This window comes from Oncorhynchus masou, chromosome 21, assembly GCF_036934945.1.
Source record: "Oncorhynchus masou masou isolate Uvic2021 chromosome 21, UVic_Omas_1.1, whole genome shotgun sequence".
In the NCBI taxonomy this organism is placed as follows: domain Eukaryota; kingdom Metazoa; phylum Chordata; class Actinopteri; order Salmoniformes; family Salmonidae; genus Oncorhynchus; species Oncorhynchus masou.
Genome location: NC_088232.1, coordinates 18,379,173 through 18,403,780, shown reverse-complemented (window position 1 = coordinate 18,403,780; position 24,608 = coordinate 18,379,173). Strand labels below are relative to the sequence as shown.

The following is a 24,608-nucleotide window of genomic DNA, read 5'->3' as shown; positions in this document are numbered from 1 at the left end:
AGTAACCAAAGGGTTGCTGGTTCGAATCCCTGAGCCAGCAAGGTGGAAAAAACCTGCCGTTCCGCCCTTGAGCAAGGCAGTTAACCCCTAACAACAACTGTTCCCCGGGCACTGATGACATGGACGCAGATTAAGGTAGCCCCCCATGACTAGATATCCCCTGTGCGTGACGCCAGCCAGCTCTCCCTTCTCTCCTCTCCTTGCATCGCAACAGAAACTCAACAGTAAAGTAACCCCCACTCTGCCTGCCTCGCCCACTGGTTATGTGGTACCGTATTCACATTGAGGAAGCACAGAGAGAGAGGTGGACAGGGAAAGGGAGAGAGGAAAATAGAGAGAGAGAGAGACAGAGAAAAGACAGAGAGGAGGGAAAGTGAGGTGGAGGCAGAAATTGAGTGTTTACCCAAGGGACCAAGTTGAAGAGAGACAGAGAGAAAAAAAAAGAGAGAGGATCATGGTCTATCGTGTCTATGGTACTTCAGTGACAACACCAGGATAGTTGAAGGAGAAAACATGGGCTTGTTTCCCAAAAGGCATCTATTATCATATAGTGGACTACTTTTGACCAGGGCCCATTTGGGCCAAAGCCATGCTATAAGGACACTGCCCCAGGCCTTTCAGAGCTCGAGTGTTGTAATGGGGCTGAATGATACAACTCTTAAGACTACTGTGTTTAAACTGGGCCGAAATTAGTCTACGGTAATAATGTGGTTGTATTCTGTGTTTATCATTGTGTCAATCTGTTACGTGCAGCAACTACATGCAATATTGGTTTACATTTTCAATAGACATTGAAAGCTGATATGAGAACGATGTATAGTTTTTGTTAAGGAGTGCCGTATCATCCCTGTTCCACAGATGCGAACATTGCAACTGTGTTTAACAACAAAACCGACACATGTGCAACTATGGGGCATAACAGATGGAGTTGGCTTAGAACAGATGCAAACCGAGATCTATGGCGCCAATTTAATTTATTTTTTATTTTTTACACTACTTGGAATACATTAACCAATAAAAAACATTTCTGTAGCAATGAGGTTTGGCTATAGACCCAATATATTATCACTGCATATTGGCTATGCTTGAATTGCCCTGCCAATGTTGTTCTTCTCAGACCATTTTATCTATATTTAATTCTTAAATTTTTAATTACAGTAGGTATATGATCACACCGGTAATAGAGAATTTGTTGCATTACTTGTGAGGCACGGCTAAGTGAGGATAATAATTTGCTTCTTTAAAACATTTTTTTTACTGGACTTATGGCCTGAATCTGATGGTGAGTCTGATGCCGTATGTCATCTTCACAGAGTCTTGCCCCACTTCTGAAAGGACAAGTGTAGTGTTTGCAATACAAGATGGAGGAGAGCCTGTCTCGTCAGAGATGTATTTATTTTGAGAGATTGCAAAATATGACCTTTTCATTCAAGACAAGATAAATGTATTGTTTCAGGTGACAATAAAACAGATTTTGTTTAGTTATTAGCTAGCTAGCTAAACGCAAGGCTAGGTTGAAGATACCATTGTATTTAGCGACCTCCACCTAATATTATTAAAAACCAACATTATTACCATCACAATAAACTTAAACGGGAGGCAATAAACGGGAGGCAACAGTCATATAATATAATTGGCTTAACAGCCCATGTGTATTATTTAACATTACTATTAAAATAGTACACACTTATAGCGATGGGTAAATTTTTTAAGTTGCTAGCTATCCCATAAAGCCATCACTGAATACCACATACTGTGTTTTCATCTTCTCTGGTTTGGTAATTTCCTGTTCTTCGACAGACTCTGACTGGACCGAAGGAGACGCAAAGTTTGAAAAATGTCAAAGTATGCAGCGTCCGTCTCGAGCCTTCAACCATAAGGGGGCATTGCGTTTCCACTCTGTTCTGGAAGTCCCCGTTAAAATGCGTGACATCCGGCGCAACACAACGGAGTGCTTATGGGTGATGTGAACGAGGCTCGAGGGGAGGGAGGGAGGGAGCAGCGGGGGAGGGAGGGTGCAGCGGGGGAGGGAGGCAGCAGCGTAGCGCTGTGTTATTTCTTCCTCATGCACCGACTCATGTTGTTATTCCTATGAGAAAGTGAAATGTTCCTAGATTATAAAAAAAGACACAAGCTGTTAATAATAACAACGCAAGCTTACAACTTATACTCAAGCTTCTAACGCTTTGCTATACTCATTAATTGCAGCTGCAGTGCTGGTTGTAGCATGAGTGGAAGTAGGGGGAACACACATTTTCTGGCTCATAAAAGTGTTAAACGAAGTATTGACGGTGCTGAATAACAACGTAAACGTACTCATAAATACAACAGCTCGTTGCTGTATTTGTTAGGTCTCTAGCTATAGTTTTAAAAGTTTTGAAATCTCACATGATCAACTTTGCTGTTCGTTCGAGGCTTCTTTTTATAGCTCGGGGAAACTGTGCAGACACAGTGATCTGAGCTACCGGGATTGGCCAGCGGTAGGCCTATAGTGGCACTTGATTTGTTCGCTGGGACTGCCGGATAGGTGGAGTTCTACCTTCAGACACTTGATATGGTTCAAAATGGAAACACTGTGCCTTCCCGGTTCTAGGGCTGTTGAATCAAGTGCACCAACCGCCAACAAGGCAAAATTAAGAAAAATAAAAGGAACGCTTTATCGTTGTTGTTTTTTTACCAAAATGTTTGGTCATTGACTAATTCCTTGTCTCCAATGTTTATGGAAAACATAAATCAATTTGAACAATAAGCACTTGTTGTGTCTCAAATAGAGGTCGACCGGAATTAGGGCCGATTTCAAGTTTTCATAACAACCAGTAATCAACCTTTTTGGACGCCGATTATGGCCGATTACATTGCAATCCAAGAGGAAACGGCGTGGCAGGCTGAACACCTGTTACGTGAGTGCAGCGTCAAAAGGAATTGTGGCTGCAAGGAGTCAAGGTAAGTTGCTAGTTAGCATTAAACATTATCTTATAAAAAAAACTATCAATCTTCACATAATCACTAGTTAACTACACATGGTTGATGATATTACTAGGTTACCTAGCTTGTCCTGCGTTGCATATAATTAATGCGGTGCCTGTTAATTTATCATCGAATCACAGCCTACTTCAATTTTGCCAAACGGGTGATGATTTAACAAAAGCGCGTTAGCGAAAAAAGCACATTCGTTGCACAAATTTATCTAACCATACACATCGATGCCTTTCTTCAAATCAATACACAGAAGTATATTTTTTTATACCTGCATATTTAGTTAAAAGAGGTTCAGGTTGGCAGGCAATATTAATTAGGGTAATTGTGTCATTTCTCTTGTGTTCAGTGTAAGCAGAGTCCGGATATATGCAACAGTATGGGCCGTCCGGCTCGTTGCGAACTAATTTGGCCGAATTTTACATAATTATGACATAACATTGAAGGTTGTGCAATGTAACAGAAATTTTTAAACTTAGGGTTGCCACCCGTTCGATAAAATACGCAACGGTTCTGTATTTCACTGAAAGAATAAACATTTTGTTTTCGAAATTATAGTTTCTGGATTTGGCTCGTTTTTCTGTGTTTATTATATTATAATTAAGTCTATGATTTGATATTTGATAGAGCAGTCTGACTGTGTGGTGATAGGCAGCAACAGGCTCGTAAGCATTCATTCAAATAGTACTTTACTGCATTTGCCAACAGCTCTTAGCAATGCTTGAAGCACAGCGCTGTTTATGACTTCAAGCCCATCAACTCCCGAGATTAGGCTGGCAGTACTAAAGTGCCTATGAGAACATCCAATAGTCAAAGGTATATGAAATACAAATGGTATAGAGAGAAATAGTCGAAGCATCATAATTCCTAACTGGGAATATTGAAGAACTGGGAATATTGAACCACCAGCGTTCATATGTTCTCATGTTCTGAGCAAGGAACAAGGAGCAAGGAACTTAAACGTTAGCTTTTTTGCATGGCACATATTGCACTTTTACTTTCTTCTCCAACGCAGTGTTTTTGCACTATTTAAACCAAATTGAACATGTTCCATTATTTATTTGAGACTAAATAGATTTTATTTATGTATTATATTAAGTTAAAATAAAAGTGTTAATTGTTCATTCAGTATTGTTGTAATTGTCATTATTACACACACATATATATATATATATATATATATATATATATATATATATAAATCGGCATCGGCCTTTTTTGGTCCTCCAATAATCGGTATCAGCATTGAAAAATCATAATCTGTCAACCTCTAATCTCAAATACTTCGTTACAGTAGGTAGTTAGCTAGCTAGCTAATTTTAGCCATATTGGCATTGACATGAAATCAGTCAAAACACCTCAAAACAAGACATGGTATCAAGAACAACATGAAACTAGCCAAAAACTAGTCACATACGACATGGCAGTTTCTTGTCATTTTTTGTAATTATCTGGCCATCCAGAATCCCAGCAACTCACAGACATTTACATTTACATTTAAGTCATTTGGCAGACGCTCTTATCCAGAGCGACTTACAAATCGGTGCAGAGCATCTGCCCCCATTTAAGCGTGAGCATGATTTTCGTGACGTTGTCAGCTAACCTATCTATGAAGACATGTAATTGTTGTTGTGAGTGTTTGTGAGGGAGTTGCTTTTCGCTTGGACCTTCTCCCTCGCTCAGCCTCTTGCTGCTGTAATGTGTGTGGTTAAAAACTCTTCATGAATCATGAATCCTAGTGGCCTAGTGAGTCTTCTAGTTTTCTAGTTGGGTAGCATCCATGCTCCTTGGCTAACCTCTGCTCTGCTCTGCTGAGCGCAGGCAAGAAAACAATGCTGCTAAAGAATGGCTAACACGCCTTTGTAGTTACAGCAGACCTGGGTTCAAATACTATTCAAAATCATTTCAAATGCTTTATCTGGGCTTGATTGAGCTTGACCGGTATAATGTAACCAATAGAATAGTTGCAGGAGTACAAGCCCCACCCATATGGCACTCCAGACAGGCTAGAGCAAGTGCCAAAGGTATTTGAAATATTCTGAATAGTGTTTGAACCCAGGGATGATTTACAGACCTCAGTAACTCACTTCATTCAACTCCAGATATGTGGGAAAACCCCATGATAGCGTCCCAAATTGCACACTATTCCCTATGTAGTTTACTACATTTGACCAGGACCCATAGGGCTCTGGTCAAAAGTAGTGTCCTATGTAAGATATAGGGTGCCATTTGGGAAAAGCGACAGTTTCAGAAGTTAGATTTTATAGTATTAGTGGAGGAGAGGGAGTAGGCTTAACTACTTTATTACTGGATAATATTTTTTTGTGCAGCATTTAGCCTGCAGGAAGTGTGTCAGTTTCCTTTTCTGTACAGTTTTATCACACTACCAACGGCAATTTGCCTTTGTACTTTCAAGCCAGGTATAATGTTGGAGCTATATGTTGAGGCTCAGCGCCCTATTTTCTATCCACACGCTCACACACATGAACACACACACACAGGATAGACATTTTCAATGAAACACTGTGCTCAAACAGGAAATGCAATACATATTTATTTGGGGTGAGGTGTAGATAGGAAACATACAGAAACATTCAGTCAGGCCAGGGAGTTGATACATATAGGAGTGATTAGGAGATTAGTTTCCAGTGTACTTCATTTGATAGTACCCTTATGTTGAAGTAGTGAAGAAAAGTGCTGAGGCTACTATCACTGCTATTAATATTTCAATGAAGTCATTGGAACAACATTGTTGCAGAATTCATGCAGCAAGTTGTGATTCATTATGAAGGAGGCAGAGTGTTTTAACCCTATCCCAAAGCTTAACCTTTACCATAACCATTTGGAATGAGTGCCTAACCTTAACCCTTAATGTAGTGCACATAGGTGCCATTGCCTGCCGTTTCGCCCTTGAGCAAGGTAACGCTACTTAACCCCCCACAACAACAGCTCCCCGAGCGCCCAATGTGGCAGCCCCCGCACCTCTCCAAAACCTCTATATGTATGCGTGTCTTTCGGAGGGGTTGGGTTAAAAGCGGAAGCACAATTTTGGTTGGACCTTGTGTGCAATTAACTAATAAAGTGATCTTCATGTTAACGTAATCAAAATGGTATGTACCATTGGCCACCAGTTGGTGTGGCGCACGTGTCCACACTAGCCCGATTTCATCAAGTGCGTGGAGATCGCAGAAGAGATTTTATGTGGGCCTACAGTGGCCTACAGTCACACAAGAGAAGCAGTGAATATGTGACAGTGTTGTTTTTTTTTCTGCTTTGTGTCAAGGGGTTGTGAGGTGGGAGGAGCTATGGTAATAACCGCCAGCTGTGGCTCTCCTCTCATCTCCACTCCCCCCCCCCCCTCTTCTCCTCTCCACTCCCCCTCTTCTCTTCCCTCCACTCTCCTCCCCTGATGGTATAAAGTCACGGTGTGTAAAAATAGAAATCATCCAAAGTCAAACATTAGACTGTTAAGACATTCGCATGGAGAAAAGAACCAGGTCTGGACGGATTTCCCATAAAATTGTATTCAACATTCTGGGACAAAGTTGTGCCCTATTTACTCAAATGACAACACTCAATTCAGTACTTCCTAGTTCCATCTATCAAACAGTTATTTCAGTTATATTTAAACAGGAACATCTGGAGAGTCACTTGCAGATTACAGACCTATACAGTAAGTTAAATCAATTGTGAATAAAATATCAACAAAACTCATAAGCAACAGAATAGCAAAAGTCTTGCCAGACCAGATACATATGAATCCAATGGGATTCATTAAAAATAGATAGTTAGAAACAAATACAACAACATGTTTTAGTATAATACAATAGGCAAAAAAACAAGATGTAGATTTATCAATATTGGCTGGTGATGCTGGAATGGCTTTCGACCATCTTGGCCTTTTCTATTCCAAACTTTGGAAGGCTTCAACTTTCCAGCTAAAATGTAAAAAATTATACAAATACGATATAAATAACCTAAAGCAAAAATATACACAAAAAACATTATCTGATGAATTCGCTTTAGAAAGGGGCACAAGACAGGGGTGTTTTCTCTCCTCCCTCCTGTTTGTACTTAGGTTGGCATTTATTGTCATGAATCTTGCCCTGAAGACAGCTCTGTAGGGTTGTCACTAACTGGTACAGCCACAAAGTCATAACCCTAACCCTAACCTTAACCACACTGCTAACCCTGATGCCTAACCCTAACCTTAAATTAAGACCAAAAAGCACATTTTTGTTTGCATGAAATGTTACAATATAGCCAATTTGGACTTTTCAGCTGGCTCATCAAGCTGAACTCGCTCAGTTCTGCCTCCAGGGCAAGATTCATGACAATAAATGTCAACCTGTTGTTTGCACTGGCAATTGAACCGCTTGCAGAAAGAATTAGACAGGACCCAAACGTAACAGGTATCGGTATTGGTAAGCATGAATATCAACTAAATGTATTTGCGGACGATCTCCTGATATACCTGACATACCTGATATTTTCAGAATACTCTAAAATCTCAGGATATAAAAACCCACCCCTATGGAATAATCCTTGGATATCTTTTCAGAATTCACTGATAAATTGCCCAACGTGGAAAACCAAAGACACAGAAACCGTAAATGACTTGGTAATGGGAAATAAAATGATTTCCATGACAGAATTAAAAAGCAAGTTTGAATTGACTAATATAGAGATTTTCAAATACTTGCAACTTAAAGGTTTTATATCACAAAATGTCGATCTGAAATCTATTTGAATCCAAAAATGATACTCGTATGGTAGGTAAGATATGCAAAGATTGCAGAGAGCCTATCCAACTGACAAACTCTGAGAAACAAATATTGGAACCAAGATCTAAAAAGAACTGATATTGGCACATGATGGAGGTAGTGTTGGAACATAACTAATGAGATTACAGTTAATGAGAATGTATGCATAGTCCAGTATAAACAAATGTATAGAATTGATAATACAAGAGACAAAATTCACAAATTCTACAGCACAACGACAGAGTCATGTCTTAATTGTAAAACAATCAAAGACTCAATAACTCACACCTTCTGGGAGTGCTGTAGAGTCCAAAAGTTATGGTCGGCGGTAGAAAGCTGGCTATAAGTTTTACAATTTAAGTTGACTTTTAATCCATCTATCTGCATTCGTCAAGACATGTCATATGAATGAGATACCTAATGCGTTGGTTAATTATTTTAGAAAAATGTTTTACTTCAAAACTGGAAATCTAATGATCCTCCTTCGTTTAAGGGGCAATCAGCAGTGGAAACAATAACAAAGCTTTTCCCCCCACCCCTTGTTTCGGTAAAAAGCTGAGTGATTGGGCTGATTAAATGTAACCACTCTCAATTTCATAGACAGAGCTATGGATGCAAACTTGTTTTAACCATGTTTTGGGGCTACAGAGTGATTGTTTACATGTACTTTGTTTGCAGACATTGGAGTAAAACAAGCTTATATTTTGGGTTCTGATGGGGGTATGACAGTTGAACTAACCACTTGATGCATTTATAAGTTATACTCTTCAATAATCCATTTTTGTATTTATTAGTGCTCCCCAAGGCAGCAGCTGCTCTTCCTGGGGCCCAAACACATTAAGGCACTTACATCACACATAAAACAAAAGATAATAATAACCTGCCCAGGGACTGCGGTTGAAAATTAGCCGGCTGGCTAAAACCGGCACTTTTACTGAAACGTTGATTAATGTGCACTGTCCCTGTAAAAATAAAAATAAACTCAACTCAACTCAATAAAACAGTACATAATTATTATGCCACTGTGTATATACAATACAAAATGTATAATACCACCATACAACAATATTACAATGTACGTATGTGTAGAGTGCGTGTTGTAGCGTGTGTCCGTATACGTGTGTCTTTACCTGTGTGTATGTATCTCTCTTCACCGTTCACGCTGTTCATAAGATGTATTTTTATCATGTAAAATATCTGATTCTACTGCTTGCATCAGTTTACTGATGTGGAATACGGTTCCATGTGGTCTTGGTTCTATGTAGTACTGTGTGCCTCCCGTAGTCTGTTCTTGACTTGGGGACTGTGAAGAGACCTCTGGTGGCATGTCTTGTGGGGTATACATGTGTGTCTGAGCTGTGTACTAGTAGTTTAAACAGACACCTCAGTGCACTCAACATGTCAACACTTCTTCCAAAAACAAGTAGTGATGAAGTCAATCTCTCCTCCACTTTGAGCCAGGAGAGATTTACTTGCATATTGTCAACGTTAGCTCTCCGTGTACATTTAAGGGGCAGGCGTGCTGTCCTGTTCTGAGCCAATTGTAGTTTTGTAGCCCTTAACCAACAATGCAGTTTTAAGGAAAAAAAGTGTTAAGAAAGTATTTACTAAAATAAACTGAAGTGAAAAAAATAAAAAAGAGTAAGAAGACATTTATTTTTCAATAACTAATAATTAAGGAGCAACAATAAAATAGCGAGGCTATATACAGGGGGTACCAGTACAGAGTCCATGTGCGGGGGTACCGGTTAGTCGAGGTAACTGAGGTAATATGTACATGTAGGTAGAGGTAAAGTGACTATGCATGGCTAATAAACAGAGAGTAGCAGCAGTGTAAAAATGGGGTGTGTGGTGGGGATAATGCAAATAGTTTGGGTAGCCATTTGATTAATTGTTCAGCAGTCTAATGGCTTGGGGGTAGAAGCTATTAAGAAGCCTTTTGGACCGAGACTTGGTGCTCCGGTACCGCTTGCCGTGCGCAAGCAGAGAGAACAGTCTATCACTAGGGTGGCTGGAGTCCTTGGCAATTTGTTGGGCCTTCCTCTTACACCGCCTGGTATAGAGGTCCTGGATGGCAGGAACTTGGCCCCAGTGATGTACTGGGCCATTTGCACTACCCTCTGTAGTGCCTTGCGGTCGGAGGCCAAGCAATTGCCATACCAGGTGGTGATCTGAGGACCCAAATCTTTTCAGTCTTTTGAGGGGGTATAGGTGTTGTCATGCCCTCTTCACGAACAGTTTAGTCACATCAACTTGCTCAATTTCCACATTATTCATTACAGTATTTAGTTGAGGTTTAGGGTTTAGTGAATGATTTGTCCCAAATACAATGCTTTTAGTTTTTGAAATATTTAGGACTAACTTATTCCTTGCCACCCTTTCTGAAACTAACTGCAGCTCTTTGTTAAGTGTTGCAGTGATTTCACTAACTGTAGTAGCTGATGTGTATAGTGTTGAGTCATCCGCATACATAGACACACTGGCTTTCCTCAAAGCCAGTGGCATGTCAGTAGTAACGATTGAAAAAGTAAGAGGCCTAGACAGCTGCCCTGGGGAATTCCTGATTCTACCTATATTATGTTGGAGGCTTCCATTAAATAACACCCTCTGTGTTCTGTTAGACATTTAACTCTTTATCCACAATATAGTAAGGGGTGTAAATCCATAACACATGGATTTTCACACACAACATAAGTTTTATCAGCAGCAGACTATGATCGATAATGGCAAAAGCAGCACTGAAGTCTACCAAAACAGTTCCCACAATCTTTTCATAATCAATTTCTTTCAGCCAATCATCAGTCATTTGTGTAAGTGCCGTGCTTGTTGAATGTGATCTGTTGTCAATTTGTTTACAGTAAAATAGCATTGTATCTGGTCAAACACAATTTTTCCAAAAGTTTAAACAGGCTGATTGGTTGGCTATTGGAGCCAGTAAAGGGGGCTTTACTATTCTTGGGTAGATTTTCTATCCAAGTTGTCAGACCCCGGTGGCTTGTCATTGTTGATAAAGAACAATATTTTTGTTCACCTCTTCCACACTCACTTTATGGAACTCAAATGACAATGCTTGTCTTTCATAATTTTATCAGTTATACTTGGATGTGTAGTGTCTGTGTTTGTTGTTGTCATGCTAATGTTGCCAATGAAAAAAAATCAATAAAGTAATTGGCAATATCAGTGGGTTTTGTGATGAATGAGCCATCTGATTCAATTAATAATGAAGCTGAGTTTGACTTTTTGCCCAATATTTAATGTAAGGTGCTTCACAGTTTTTACTATCATTCTTTATATCATTTATCTTTGTTTCATAGTATAGTTTCTTATTTTTATTCAGTTTAGTCACATGATTTCTCAATTTGCAGTTTGTTTGCCAATTGGTTGTGCAGCCAGACTTATTTGCCATTCCTCTTGACTCATCCCTCTCAACCATAACATTTTACAATTCCTCATCAATCCATGTGGATTTAACACTATTTTCAGTCATTTTTTAATGTGTGCATGCTTATTAGTAACTGGAATAAGCAATTTCATAAATGTGTGAAGTGCAGTGTCTGGTTGCTCCTCATTACACATCACAAAACAGCAAATATTCTTTACATCATCAACATAAGAATCACAACAAAACTTATTTTATGACCTCTTATACACTATATTAGTTCCAGTCTTTGGGACTTTGGTTTTCCTAGATTGGCTACTATATTGGGATCTCTACATCTGATGGATTTGGATACTGCTTTAAAGCAAATGTCTGCAGCATTAGTAAAGATATGATCAATACATATTGATAATTTCATTCCTGTGATGTTGGTAAATACCCCGGTAGGTTGACTGACAACCTGAATCAGGTTACAGGTACTGGTTACAGTTTGAAGCTTTTTCTTGAGTGGGCAGATTGATGAAAGCCGGTCAATATTTAAATCACCCAGAAAATATATGTCTCTGTGGATATCACATACATTATCAAGCATTTCACACATATTATCCAGATACTGAATGTTAGCACTTGGTGGTTTATAGCAGCTTCCCATATTAATTGGCTTTAGGTGAGGCAGATGAACCTGTAGCCATGTTACTTCAACAGTATTTAACATGAGATCCTCTCTAAGTTTTACAGGAATGTCGTTCTGATTATTAACAGCAACACCTCCACCATTGGCATTTCTGTATTTTCTGTAGCCAAGATGATTCGGATGGACTCTATCATTCCGGTAGAATATCTTCTGTTTCCAGAAGGTGTCAAAAGTTAATTGTAAAAGTGATTACACCAGAGAGCTACAGTAATATTTTAGCCGGCCCAGCGATGGTAAAATAATTGGCTGCTTTTTGAAATCTTTCGGTACTACAATCAATTCTTTAAAGTCAATTTTCAGAAGTTCTGAGTTAGCCCTCCTAATGTCGTTTCACCTGACATGGACTACAACAGCGTCAGCTTCCGGCAACTGTCGTAGAATGGTTGTAAGCAGCCGTGTAATGTCCTGTATCCGTGCTCCAAGATAGCTCAGGGTTTTTGCCCCGGGAATCATGATGTTCCTTACCATAGAACTGCCAATGATGAAAGCTGCTGCTGAAGAGGTCAGGCTGTTCTTTCGCCGTGAGTGGTTTCGCAAACTCCTTGAGGACAGAGGAGTTTGCCCGATGGACCCGAGCCAGCAGTAGTATCTATGGTGGATGATGAATGAGCCGGAGTCTCAAGACAGCCTCACTGTCTGTTGAATGTGGGAGCTCTGAGGATCTGAGCCAGAGGTAGAAGCCATCGGTGAGGGATCCAGAACAGAGGGCGAAGGCGCAGGTACCTCCGGGTACCTTCGAAGCCCCCAGGGAGGAACTCGCCGAAGTCTCTGGATCCAGGGCGGTGAAGCTGTTTCTAGTCTGTGTCCGGTCCGGGCTTAACATCTCCAAAAAAGCCCCCCTTTCCAGAGGATGCTGTTTTTGATTTCCACGGCGAGTGACATACAGTACATTCGGATAGTATTCAGACCACTTCCCCTTTTCCACATTCTGTTACGTTACAGCCTTATTCTAATATGGATTAAATAATATTTGTTTCCCTCATCAATTTACATACAATACCCAATAATGACAAAGAGAAAACAGGTTTTTATTAAATATAAAAAACAGAAATACCTTATTTGCAAAAGTATTCAGACCCTTTGCTATGAGACTCGAAATTGAGCTCAGGTGCATCCTGTTTCCATTGATCATCCTTGAGATGTTTCTACAATTGATTGGTGTCCACCTGTGGTAAATTCAATCGATTAGACATGATTTGGAAAGGAACACAACTGTCTATATAAGGTCACACAGTTGACAGTGCATGTCAGAGCAAAAACCAAGCCATGAGGTTGAAGGAATTGTCCGTAGAGCTCCGAGACAGGATCGTGTCGAGGCACAAAACCAAAACAGTTCTGTAGCAGTGAAGGTCCCCAAGAACACAGTGGTCTCCATCATTCTTAAATGGAAGACGTTTGGAACCACCAAGACTCTTCCTATAGCTGGCCCCGCCCAGCCAAACTGAGCTATCTGGAGAGAAGGGCCTTGGTCGTGGAGGGACCATGAACCCGATGGTCACTCTGAAAAAGCTCCAGAGTTCTTCTGTGGAGATGGGAGAACCTTCCAGAAGGATAACCATCTCTGCAACACCACCAATCAGGCCTTTATGGCAGTGGCCAGATGGAAGCCACTCCTCAGTAAAGGGCACATGACTGCTTGCTTGGAGGACTCTGACCTTGAGAAACAAGATTCTCTGATCTGATGAAACCAAGATTGAACTCTTTGACCTGAATGTAAAGTGTGAAGTCTGGAGGAAACCTGGCACCATCCCTACAGTGAAGCATGGTGGTGGCAGCATCATGCTGTGGGGATGTTTTTCAGAGGCAGATACTGGAAGACTAGTCGGGATCGAGGGAAAGATGAACAGAGCAAAGTACAGAGAGATTCTTCTTTTGTATTTTTTTTAACCCCTGTTTTCTCCCCAATTTCTATCTTGTCTCATCGCTGCAACACCCCAACTGCCTCGGGAGGCGAAGGTCGAGTCATGCGTCCTCCGAAACATGACCACCAAACCGCACTTCTTAACCTCTTGAATCTCCCCATCCCGGATCCGGGATCGTGACTAAAGCCTCAGGCTCATTAGCATTACGCAACGTTAACGATTTCTGAAAATCGCAAATAAAATGAAAATAATGCGCCTACTCTCAAGCTTAGCCTTTTCTTAACAACACTGTCATCTCAGATTTTCAAAATATGCTTTTGAACCATAGCAATTGACTAATTTGTGTAAGAGTATGCTAAGCTAGCAAAAACCAGATAACCAAATAAATAAAATCATTTACCTTTGAAGAGCTTCGGATGTTTTCAATGAGGAGACTCTCAGTTACATACCAAATGCGCAGTTTTTCCTGAAAGCGTCTGTGTGTAGGAGAAATCGCTCCGTTTTGTACATCACATTTGGCTACCGAAACGAACCGAAAATTCAGTCACCTACAACGTCAAACTTTTTCCGAATTAACTCCATAATATCGAGCGAAACATGGTAAACGTTGTTTGGAATCAATCCTCAAGGTGTTTTTTTCACATATCTCTTCATTGATATATCGTTCGTGGAAGCCTGTATTCTTCTCTAAATTCCATGGAAAAATACTTGCAGCTGACTTTTGCGCACCAATTTCGGCGCAGGACACCGGGCGGACACCTGGTAAATGTGGTCTCTTATGGTCAATCTTCCAATGATATGCCTACAATACGTCACAATGCTGCAGACACCTTGGGGAAACGACAGAAAGGGCAGACTTACTCCTCTCGCATTCACAGCCATATAAGGAGACAATGGAAAACAGAGCCTCAAAAATCCTGCTCATTTCCTGGATGCCGTCTCATCTTGGTTTTGCCTGAAGCTCACGTTCTAGGGCACGCACAGAAAATATCTTTGCAGTTCTGGACACGTCAGAGTGTTTTCTTTCGAAAGCTATCAATTATATGCATAGTCGAGCATCTTTTTGTGACAAAATATCTTGTTTAAAACGGGAACGTTTTTCATCCAAAAATGAAATTGCGCCCCTAGAGTTTCAACAGGTTAACACCCGCCAGGTTAACCCGGAAGCCAGCCCTATGGGACTCCCGATCACAGCCGGTTGTGATAAAGCACGGGATCGAACACGGGTCTGTAGTGACGCAATCTGGCAATGTGATGCAGTGCCTTAGAACGCTGCGCACTCGGGAGGCCCCAGTACAGAGAAAACCTGCTACAGTGCGCTCAGGACCTCAGACTGGGGCGAAGGTTCACCTTCCAACCCTAAGCACACAGCCAAGACAATGCAGGAGTGGCTCAAACTAACTGCAGCTCTTTGTTAAGTCTCTGAATTATGTGACCTGTAGTTTTCCCTGATCTGGTAACCTAACCAGATAAAACTCGAGAACTTATACGGTATGACTGAGTTTTTCTAATCAGGTTTTTTTTTTAAAGCTAGAAAATCTCATGTCCTTCTGGAGGATGAAAACCCTGTCAAACTGCAGAAATCTTGTACTTGTTCATATTAATTATATTTTAAAGGACTAGAGGAATTTCTTATACACAGACACAGAAAAAGCAACGTGATTGGACAATAAAACTCACAGGGCTGAGTCGTGTAGTCCTGCCCTATGCAACTGTAAGCCTAATAAAAAATGTACTCACAGGCTATGTTATTTTGTTTATTCATTAATTCTAGTTAATAATTGTGGATTAAAAAAGTCTAGGTAGCCTAGTCAGCCTGAGTTTGAATACAAATCAAATGGATCCCATTCACGTTTTCTCACAAACAAATGGGCTATAAATACACAACGTTACTGCTTCGTTTACCCTGGCCAGAAGGACAGGGTGCATAGTAGGCTAGACTATGCAACTGCTGTTAGTAGCTTTCAGTTGATCAGACTGAAAAATAGTCTAGTTTCCATGCAATACAGCATGTCAGATCGCTTGTGTTTAGGTATCTAGGCTGCTACATTTATGTAAGAGTTTTTGCTTGTGTCTGTCGGGAGTGATGTGTTATCGCGCTAGCTAAATAAATATCGGAGGAAAGTGGAGAGCAAGCCTTGAGTTCTGTGCGACCTGAGATTTCTGTGAATCTGATTGCTCAAGACACACAAAGAGCCTACTAATTGTGGGCGAGTTGACAAATGATGAGGCAGATCGGTCTAAAAAAACAAAGCTTTGCTTATTGACGCTTTGCGTCAATATATTTTACAAAAGTAAATCAAAAGAGGTGTCACACCTGATTGGAAAGTGCTGTGGCAAATGTCGCCTCGTCACACGCTTTCCGGCAGGCCTGGGTCTATAGGTCTATTCTTTCTCATTCAGCACACTATGGTGTCTGAGCTTCAGTTATGAAAGGGCCTACAACAGAGATGTTCGGTGACCTCTGGTTTTATTTTCTACCTGTCAGTTAATGGATTCATGTTTGGCCTGAGAGTCTGAATCAGAGAAAATTAAGGTCATCCTCAGGGGCCATGGCCATTGTCTCCAGAGTCCAGACAGCTACGTCATTCTGACACGTCTAACATCCCTGAGACAATAGGGCCATGGGGGGTGAATAGACTTCTGACCCGGTCTGCAGACATTGATATCAGGTGCTAAGGTGGCAGGCAATTGTGACTAGCTAGCCCACGCGTGACTAGCTACAGGTCAGGTAGAACTCTTATGAATGATTGAGGTGAACATTGCTCTTGTGTTGCTGACTCGCTGTGTTTTTCTCCAGAGGTTAAACTACTGTGACTATCTAGCCTTGAGTTGTGACTTGCCTACAGGTAGACTCCTATGAATGATTGAGGGGATCCATTGGTCCTCTGTGGCTGATTCGCTGTGTTTTCTTGCCAGATGCTAAGGTGACTATAGCTACTGTGACTGTAGTCTCTGTCTTCTCATAGCTGCTGAGGCTGGCCAGCGAGACTACTGTGACTATTGGCTAGGCCAGAGGTACACTATTGATTGATTGCTCCTATGTGACTCACTGTGTTTCCCTCTAGATGTGGAGCAGAAGGAGGAGGAGGGAGTGGATGCAATCAAGAATGAGGTACGTCATCCACTGTCTTCATTCTGCTGTGTTGTGTTACGTCGTCAGTCAATCAGTCAATCAATGGCTCGGTCTCTGTAGGTGTGTCGATTCTCCACCCTTCTCGTGAAGTGTGCACTTGTACAGTTTCTTAGCTTCTGGCATGGATTTAACAATGGTGGAAACGCCCTCCAGTGAATGCTTACATCAAGTCTATGCTTGATGGGGAGTGTTGAAGTAGAGGCTCCTGGAAGAGGGTGTAGCCTCAGTCAGGGCCTTCGTTAGGACGGACCACATGTTAGGGGATGGTGATGCTGGACTAGGGGGAAGGTTTCCTTTAGTAGATGATTTGTATAATATCACAACCTCTTGGACTTGTGAAATGGTACCTAATGGAGTATAGATCTGACATATCAAATACACTTTGGTGCCCAGTCCGACACGGAAGGTCCTCACGTTAGTCGATGGCGTCAGCAGGCTCGCCACGCCAGGCGGCGATTGGTTGAGACTGTAGCGGGTTGCCACGGCTCTGGAAGAGACAGTTTGTGCTCCTTGCTGTTTGACCAATTGCACATTGTCTGCATTGGGCTACAGTTTTGTGAACGAGTCATCATCTCTTTCTCGAGCACACACCTCATCCCTCCACACCCAAAAAAGAAAAATAGCAAAGACTTGCTACTCCGCCTTGCTAGCAGCCATACTAGCCAGCAGTTTCAGCAGTGATAGCATGAAACTTTGCTTGCGTCATCTTCCTCCTCTGCAAACATGCAAAGTCTTAGCAGAGCAAACAAACATCAAACTAATACGTTAGTTCATTTCTTTATTTTGGTGTTCTTCTTTGTATCCCTTTAAACAGGGAGTTGGAGGCCCTGGGACAGGCAGGCTGCGTGGCTCCGTCAGTCTGCGTCAGAGGCCCATTCCCAGAGTAACCTTCCAGGCCGGGGACCCATATTACATTAGCAAGAGGACCAGGGAGGAGTGGCTGGCTAAATGGAAGATGGAGGTGAGTACAGTGCCACCCACCGGCTGGCTGTCTCGCCACTGTCTCAGGCAGGCTTTGACTCTTAGGGGTGCCCAAACTGCCCATTGTGTCTTGGGGATGATTGTGTGGGCTCTAGAGCTGACCACAAAGATTTCTTATGGGGATGATTGGTTCCCAGTCCTCTCTAGCCATCCTGTTATTCAAACCTGGTCTCAGGGACTACAGATGGTTCAGAGCTGCCTGTCTGTTAGGGTTAGCAAGAGTCCAATAGACAGGGCATTCATAGCCGAGTGAACCAGTATTTGTTGGGTGCTTTCACTGCCAAGTGTATTTGATGGGTCATTTGATTTATCATAGAGGTACCATTTATTTAATTGGCTTTGTAGGGTGTTTGAGTCTCCTGGAGTTTCCTTCCTGTCTTTGTAGGGCCTACTTCAGTGCACCATTGTTGACCAATGATAAATGACCACTAATTGTTGTTGCTCACTCAGGTTTTCTGTTGCCTCAGTTTAGTTCCCACTATACAGCCCAAAGTCACGTTATAGTCATGGTCCAAGCTGTGAACTTGCACCAGTCAGAGACTAATCTAGCCTCCACCTAAATCCAAACTAATTTTAAGTTTATTTGCCATGTAATAAGCTAATTGTAAATCTTACTCACCAGTAAGAATCTAAACTAAGGAGAGTGAACCAATAAGATCATTTACAAGATCATTCTTACCACATTTGCACACACTGTATATAGACTTTTTTCTATTGTGCTATTGACTGTACATTTGTTTATCCCATGTGTAACTCTGTGTTATCCCATGTGTAACTCTGTGTTGTTTGCTTTATCTTGGCGAAGTCGCAGTTGTAAATGAGAACTTGTTCTCAACTGGCCTACCTGGTTAAATAAAGGGGAAATTAATCAAATAAAAAATATATATATTGTGACTTAAAAGCAAGTTCTTCCATTGTTACAACCACTTCAATATGCACTGAGTGTACAAAGAATTAGGAACATCTTCCTAATATTGAGTTGCTCTTTTTGCCCTCAGAATAGCCTCAATATGTCAGGGCAAGGACTCTACAAGGTGCTGAAAGCCTCCCACAGGGATGCTGACCCATGTCGACTCCAATGCTTCCCACAGTTGTGTCAAGTTGGCTGGATGTCCTTTGCGTGGTGGACCATTCTTGATACACACGGGAAACTGTTGAGTGTGAAAACCCCCAGTATCGTTGCAGTTCTTGACCCACTCAAACACATATTTGATGTAGGCTACTGCACATTACACACAACAGAAAAACTGAAATAGCCATAGCTATAGCTAGCTATATGCTCTCTTGGGTAAATAAATTAAACTAGCTCCGGTATGCTAATCTTCTTTGAGTGTGAATTGTACTGCGTTGTATTATACTGGTCTGGAATTACCCACATCGTTCAAACCATGATAGAGCGGAAGAAGAGAACATGCGAATCTGGTGCAGCACATGCGGCCTACAAAGTTCTAAGTATAGGCTAGCGTATGTTATTTTAATTTTGAAATATAATAAAACCTATTTGTATAATTAGTAGGCTGACGCATACATACCTTTCATAATATTTCCCCTCATGTTATTATGCATATTATTCTCTCTCTTGTTGCTGCATTCCTTCCTCGCTTTCAACTGTTAAATGACTTAAGTTTCGTTGTCCTCATCTCCATCATTCTAATGACATCCTTGAATAATATAGGACTAGAATTAGATGCAGAAGGCTTTCACTTCTCTTCACGATAATTGAGTGATTATGGTCTGAATAAATAACTGCTGTAGCCTACCACCATCTCGCGTTCGCTCGTCTTTCAAACTATCCATGAGTTCTATTGGCCGCTATATTTAACATTCAGCAAACAAGAGCTTGCCTTCCTCTTCGAATAGTCTATAGGTATAAGAAATGAAAAACAAATAATGTTCAGCAAGCTATTCTTTTTATTTATTTATTTTATTTCACCTTTATTTAACCAGGTAGGCTAGTTGAGAACAAGTTCTCATTTACAACTGCGACCTGGCCAAGATAAAGCAAAGCAGTTCGACACATACAACAACACAGAGTTACACATGGAATAAACAAACATACAGTCAATAATACAGTAGAACAAGTCTATATACAGTATGTGCAAATGAGGTAAGATAAGGGAAGTAAGGCAATAAATAGGGCATGGTGGCAAAGTAATTAAGATATAGCAAATAAACACTGGAATGGTAGATGTGCAGAAGATAAATGTGCAAGTAGAGATACTGGGGTGCAAAGGAGCAATATATATAAATAAATACAGTATGGGGATGAGGTAGTTGGATGGGCTATTTACAGATGGGCTATGTACAGGTACAGTGATCTGTGAGCTGCTCTGACAGCTGGTGCTTAAAGCTAGTGAGGGAGATATGAGTCTCCAGGTTCAGTGATTTTTGCAGTTCGTTCTGGGGGTGACCAGTGAGATATACCTGCTGGAGCGAGTGCTACGGGTGGGTGCTGCTATTGTGACCAGTGAGCTGAGATAAGGCGCGGCTATACCTAGCAGAGACTTGTAGATGACCTGGAGCCAGTGGGTTTGGCGACGAGTATGAAGCGATTCTAGTCTAGCTTTTCCTGCATGGGACTTCAAGAGCTAAGGAGTGTTTTTTAAGGAGGCCTGCAGAACACAGGGGATTGCGCAAGAGACAGAGGCTAGAAGTTAGGCGCTTATTTTGCGTAACCCTTCATTAGTTTGCTAAATATAAGGCTAATACTGCCTTGAATGTATTACTTGAAAGAGATAGGCAAGGATATCTATATATAGGGCTATATATCAATCTAGAACAGGATCATCTATTTTGAATGCAATTTGAATGGAGTTGACGGAGAGATAGAAAGACTGCTAGAGTGCTAGCACATGCAATGATAGGCTGTTTCAAAACTCTGCATCTGCAATAAAACAATCTTTACCATTAAAAAACAAGGTGACCCCCAAAAAGCCAGATGGAGATGGGTAAATTAGATGCACATTTGATCTATATATTACTGTAGCATAGGCTATGCTGCAGCAAATGTAGGCCTGCCTGTCACAAGAAAAAAAGTTACCATGATGAGATGATTGGTCTACGTGCGTTGTGAACTGCGCTCCGTACTGAGATGGTCTGTCCCCACCCTGAGCGTTGATTCATCAAGCCAGATTTAGACATTGCATGCCATTTAACAGTTCCATTTCACGCCACGCTGTTCATATAAATAATTTAGTATAATTGACCGGTTTCTCGCAGTTATTTATCTCGGGAGAAGAGAGTTGTTTTGGGCAGTAAACGCCGGTGTGTCTCAGTAGCCGGGTTCCCGCCATTCAACCCTAATCTACACTGATTGAAGTGGTTTTAACAGGTGACATCAATACGGGATCATAAGCTTTCTCCTGGATTCACCTGGTCAGTCTATGTAATGGAAAGAGCAGGTGTTCCTAATGTTTTGTACACTCAGTGTAGTTAATAGTTAATTCAATTCGGGGCTCTATTGGAATGGGAAACATATGTTTACATTGCCAGAGCAAGTGAAATAGAAAGTAAATAAAATAAAAAAATGAACACCAAACATTGCACTCACAAAAGTTCCAAAGGAATAGAGACATTTCAAATGTCATATTTTGGCAATATACGGTGTTGTAAGGATGTGCAAATAGTTCAAGTACAAAAGGGAAAATAAATAAACATAAATATGGGTTGTATTTACAATGGTGTTTGTTCTTCACTCTCTCTCTCTCTCTCCCCTCTCCTCCTTCACATCAGGAACATGTAGTGATTTGTGTGATTTCATTTCAGATCATTCATAACTCATTCCATAAACAATATGTCATAAATCCTTGTAAATGTATCCTTGTAAATCACTCTCTCTCTCTCTCTCTCTCTCTCTCTCTCTCTCTCTCTCTCTCTCTCTCTCTCTCTCTCTCTCTCTCTCTCTCTCTCTCTCTCTCTCTCTCTCTCTCTCTCTCTCGCTCTCTCTTGGGCTCTCCTCCCTCCCTCCCTCCCTCCCTCCCTCCCTCCCTCCCTCCCTCCCTCCCTCCCTCCCTCCCCCTCCCTCCCTCCCTCCCTCCCTCCCTCCCTCCCTCCCTCCCTCCCTCCCTCCCTCCCTCCCTCCCTCCCTCCCTCATGTCAGGAACATGTAGTGAGACTCACTGTTACATAATGAGTGGCTGTGTCCATGGCAACAAGATGGGGCCTACCATTCTGTATCCCCCCCTCCAGTACTCAGTTCTGCCATTGGAGCAGGCTTGGGGAGAACCCATAAAAGTGTCTGGTGGGGGGAAATATTGGCAAATTAGCAGGACATGCTGGGGTCTCACGAGTGAAACGATGTAAAGAACCAGAGAAACAGGCAGCTGGGTCTAGGCAACTCAGAGGCTGTTTTTCTTTCACATAAAGGATTTAAAAATCACAAGATGACATAAGAGGACACTGCACATAAATACGCATGTGTAAGAACAAATAGTCAGTATTTTGTTATTGAGAACATTACATTTTTTTGTGATATAATTCCATAAGGATGCATTTGTAGTGGTGGCATTGCAGCCCTGTGCTCAGGACTTAACAGAGAAGGTAAAGAAGCTTGCTGGTTTTGACTGTGTTGTTGCTGCTGGGGACAGGGCATCAGGTTCACTGTGCTGCGAGAGCTGACGGGGGAAGGAGGAGGAGAGGAAGAGGAGATTTCTTAACTGAAAGGGTTAGCTTAAAGGGGAAGAATCCCTTTCTGCTCTCTTCTTCCGCTTTCGCAGAGAGAGAGCGAGAGAAACGATCCCTCGTTTTATGTGCCTTTCGTTGTGTTACAGTGAGTGGACCTTTCTCTCCTTCCTCCCACCCCTCATTCTTCTCATAACCCCTCCCCCAGCCCCAGCTATGGAAATGAACTCTGTGAAGATGAGGTTTGCTGCAAATTTCCAGCCCTGCTTGCAAGACAGCCTCTTGGCTCTCCGCCAACATTTTGCAAATCCTCTCTAGCCAACCAGAATTCCTGTCGGCAGTCACCTGACCCTGAATTCCCAGACAAAGAAATGTTCATGCTTCTTTCTCTTCTTTTTTTGAGCGATCTCCTCTACCCGGAGTGGGGGGTAAAAAATTGCAGCCCTACATTGGATTAAAAGGGTCGTGTGTTGGCGTGTATGGGTATGTGCATTGCATTATTTGTTCGATAACATGGTGGTGGTTAGTGTGCATGAGAGATTAGCCCGCGTACAGCGAGGGGAATATGCTGATTTAAGGTATTTCCACTAGAGACCATCTGCTCTCCCTCAGCAGTTTAAAGGGAAACCGTCACTTAGAAAAAGGAAAGTGAGAGCACAGTGATTTGCAGAAGTGCTGAGAAAAAGTGCTCATGCTTGAAAAAAAAAAAAGTTTTTTGAGACGGGAAGAACGTGATCCAGAGCGGTGTTTTGTGCAGAAGGTGTTTCCTGTTTCACAGCAGTGGCACTAAGAGTTATTTCTGTTTTAGCAGCAGTGGCAGTAAGAGTTAGTTATTTCTGTTTTAGCAGCAGTGGCAGTAAGAGTTAGTTATTTCTGTTTTAGTGGCAGTAAGAGTTAGTTATTTCTGTTTTAGTGGCAGTAAGAGTTAGTTATTTCTGTTTTAGCAGCAGTGGCAGTAAGAGTTAGTTATTTCTGTTTTAGCAGCAGTGGCAGTAAGAGTTAGTTATTTATGTTTTAACAGCAGTAGCAGTAAGAGTTAGTTATTCCTGTTTAACAGCAGTGGCAGTGAGAGTTATTCCTGTTTAACAGCAGTGGCAGTAAGAGTTAGTTATTTCTGTTTTAGCAGCAGTGGCAGTAAGAGTTAGTTATTTCTGTTTTAACAGCAGTAGCAGTAAGAGTTAGTTATTCCTGTTTAACAGCAGTGGCAGTGAGAGTTATTCCTGTTTAACAACAGTGGCAGTAAGAGTTAGTTATTTCTGTTTAACAGCAGTGGCAGTGAGAGTTATTCCTGTTTAACAGCAGTAGCAGTAAGAGTTAGTTATTTCTGTTTAACAGCAGTGGCAGTGAGAGTTATTCCTGTTTAACAGCAGTGGCAGTAAGAGTTAGTTATTTCTGTTTTAGCAGCAGTGGCAGTAAGAGTTAGTTATTTCTGTTTTAACAGCAGTAGCAGTTAGAGTTAGTTATTCCTGTTTAACAGCAGTGGCAGTGAGAGTTATTCCTGTTTAACAGCAGTGGCAGTAAGAGTTAGTTATTTCTGTTTTAGCAGCAGTGGCAGTAAGAGTTAGTTATTTCTGTTTTAGCAGCAGTGGCAGTAAGAGTTAGTTATTCCTGTTTAACAGCAGTGGCAGTAAGAGTTAGTTATTTCTGTTTAACACCAATGGCAGTAAGAGTTATTTATTACTGTACATGTTATATCACTTGTGTTAGTCCTTTTTTTCTGTTTAGATAACCTACATGCTTACACAATACATTGAATGTGTATGTACCCGATCACACATCCATTATAGATTTGAATAGTTATACGTACGTTATACATGTTCTGACATATAGTTTGCAGCTGGGAAGTTTTGATTGTGGTGATTGAATAACTGAACCGACTGAACTGGGAGAAAGTTCACTACTAGGCCCCCCATCCCATGTGTTATCAGTGTTTAACTTACTCTTAAAACACACCAGAATAAGACTTTTCTAATCACCTTCTTTGTTGTAGACTGTTGTAATTCTATAGATCTATAGAATTGTGTATGGATTTTGTACATTTTTTTGTACCGATTAAATCGCACACTTTAATACTTTACATGGTAAAATGTCTTCATGGAAACTCCTTTTCAGATGATTAAAAGCTTTTCAAATGATTTTTAAAGCCATTTAACCAAGCTCCTCAGGAGGCAGTTTTAAGAATGCCACTTGTGGATTC

General features: G+C 41.3%; 1 protein-coding gene across 6 annotated transcripts in view; it reads left to right on the top strand.

The window, feature by feature from the left end:
* The window catches only part of LOC135507908 (DNA (cytosine-5)-methyltransferase 3A-like), a 71,291-nt gene that overhangs the window by 22,166 nt on the left and 24,517 nt on the right, over positions 1-24,608 (top strand). For 4 of the 6 annotated variants that reach the window (XM_064927687.1, XM_064927685.1, XM_064927686.1 and 1 more), the window contains exons 5-6: positions 16,743-16,789; positions 17,625-17,771. In XM_064927687.1, coding sequence (XP_064783759.1) covers positions 16,743-16,789; positions 17,625-17,771 — 194 coding nt within the window. The remainder of the gene's footprint in view (positions 1-16,742; positions 16,790-17,624; positions 17,772-24,608) is intronic. The other 2 variants (XM_064927689.1, XM_064927688.1) reach the window with 1 other exon arrangement.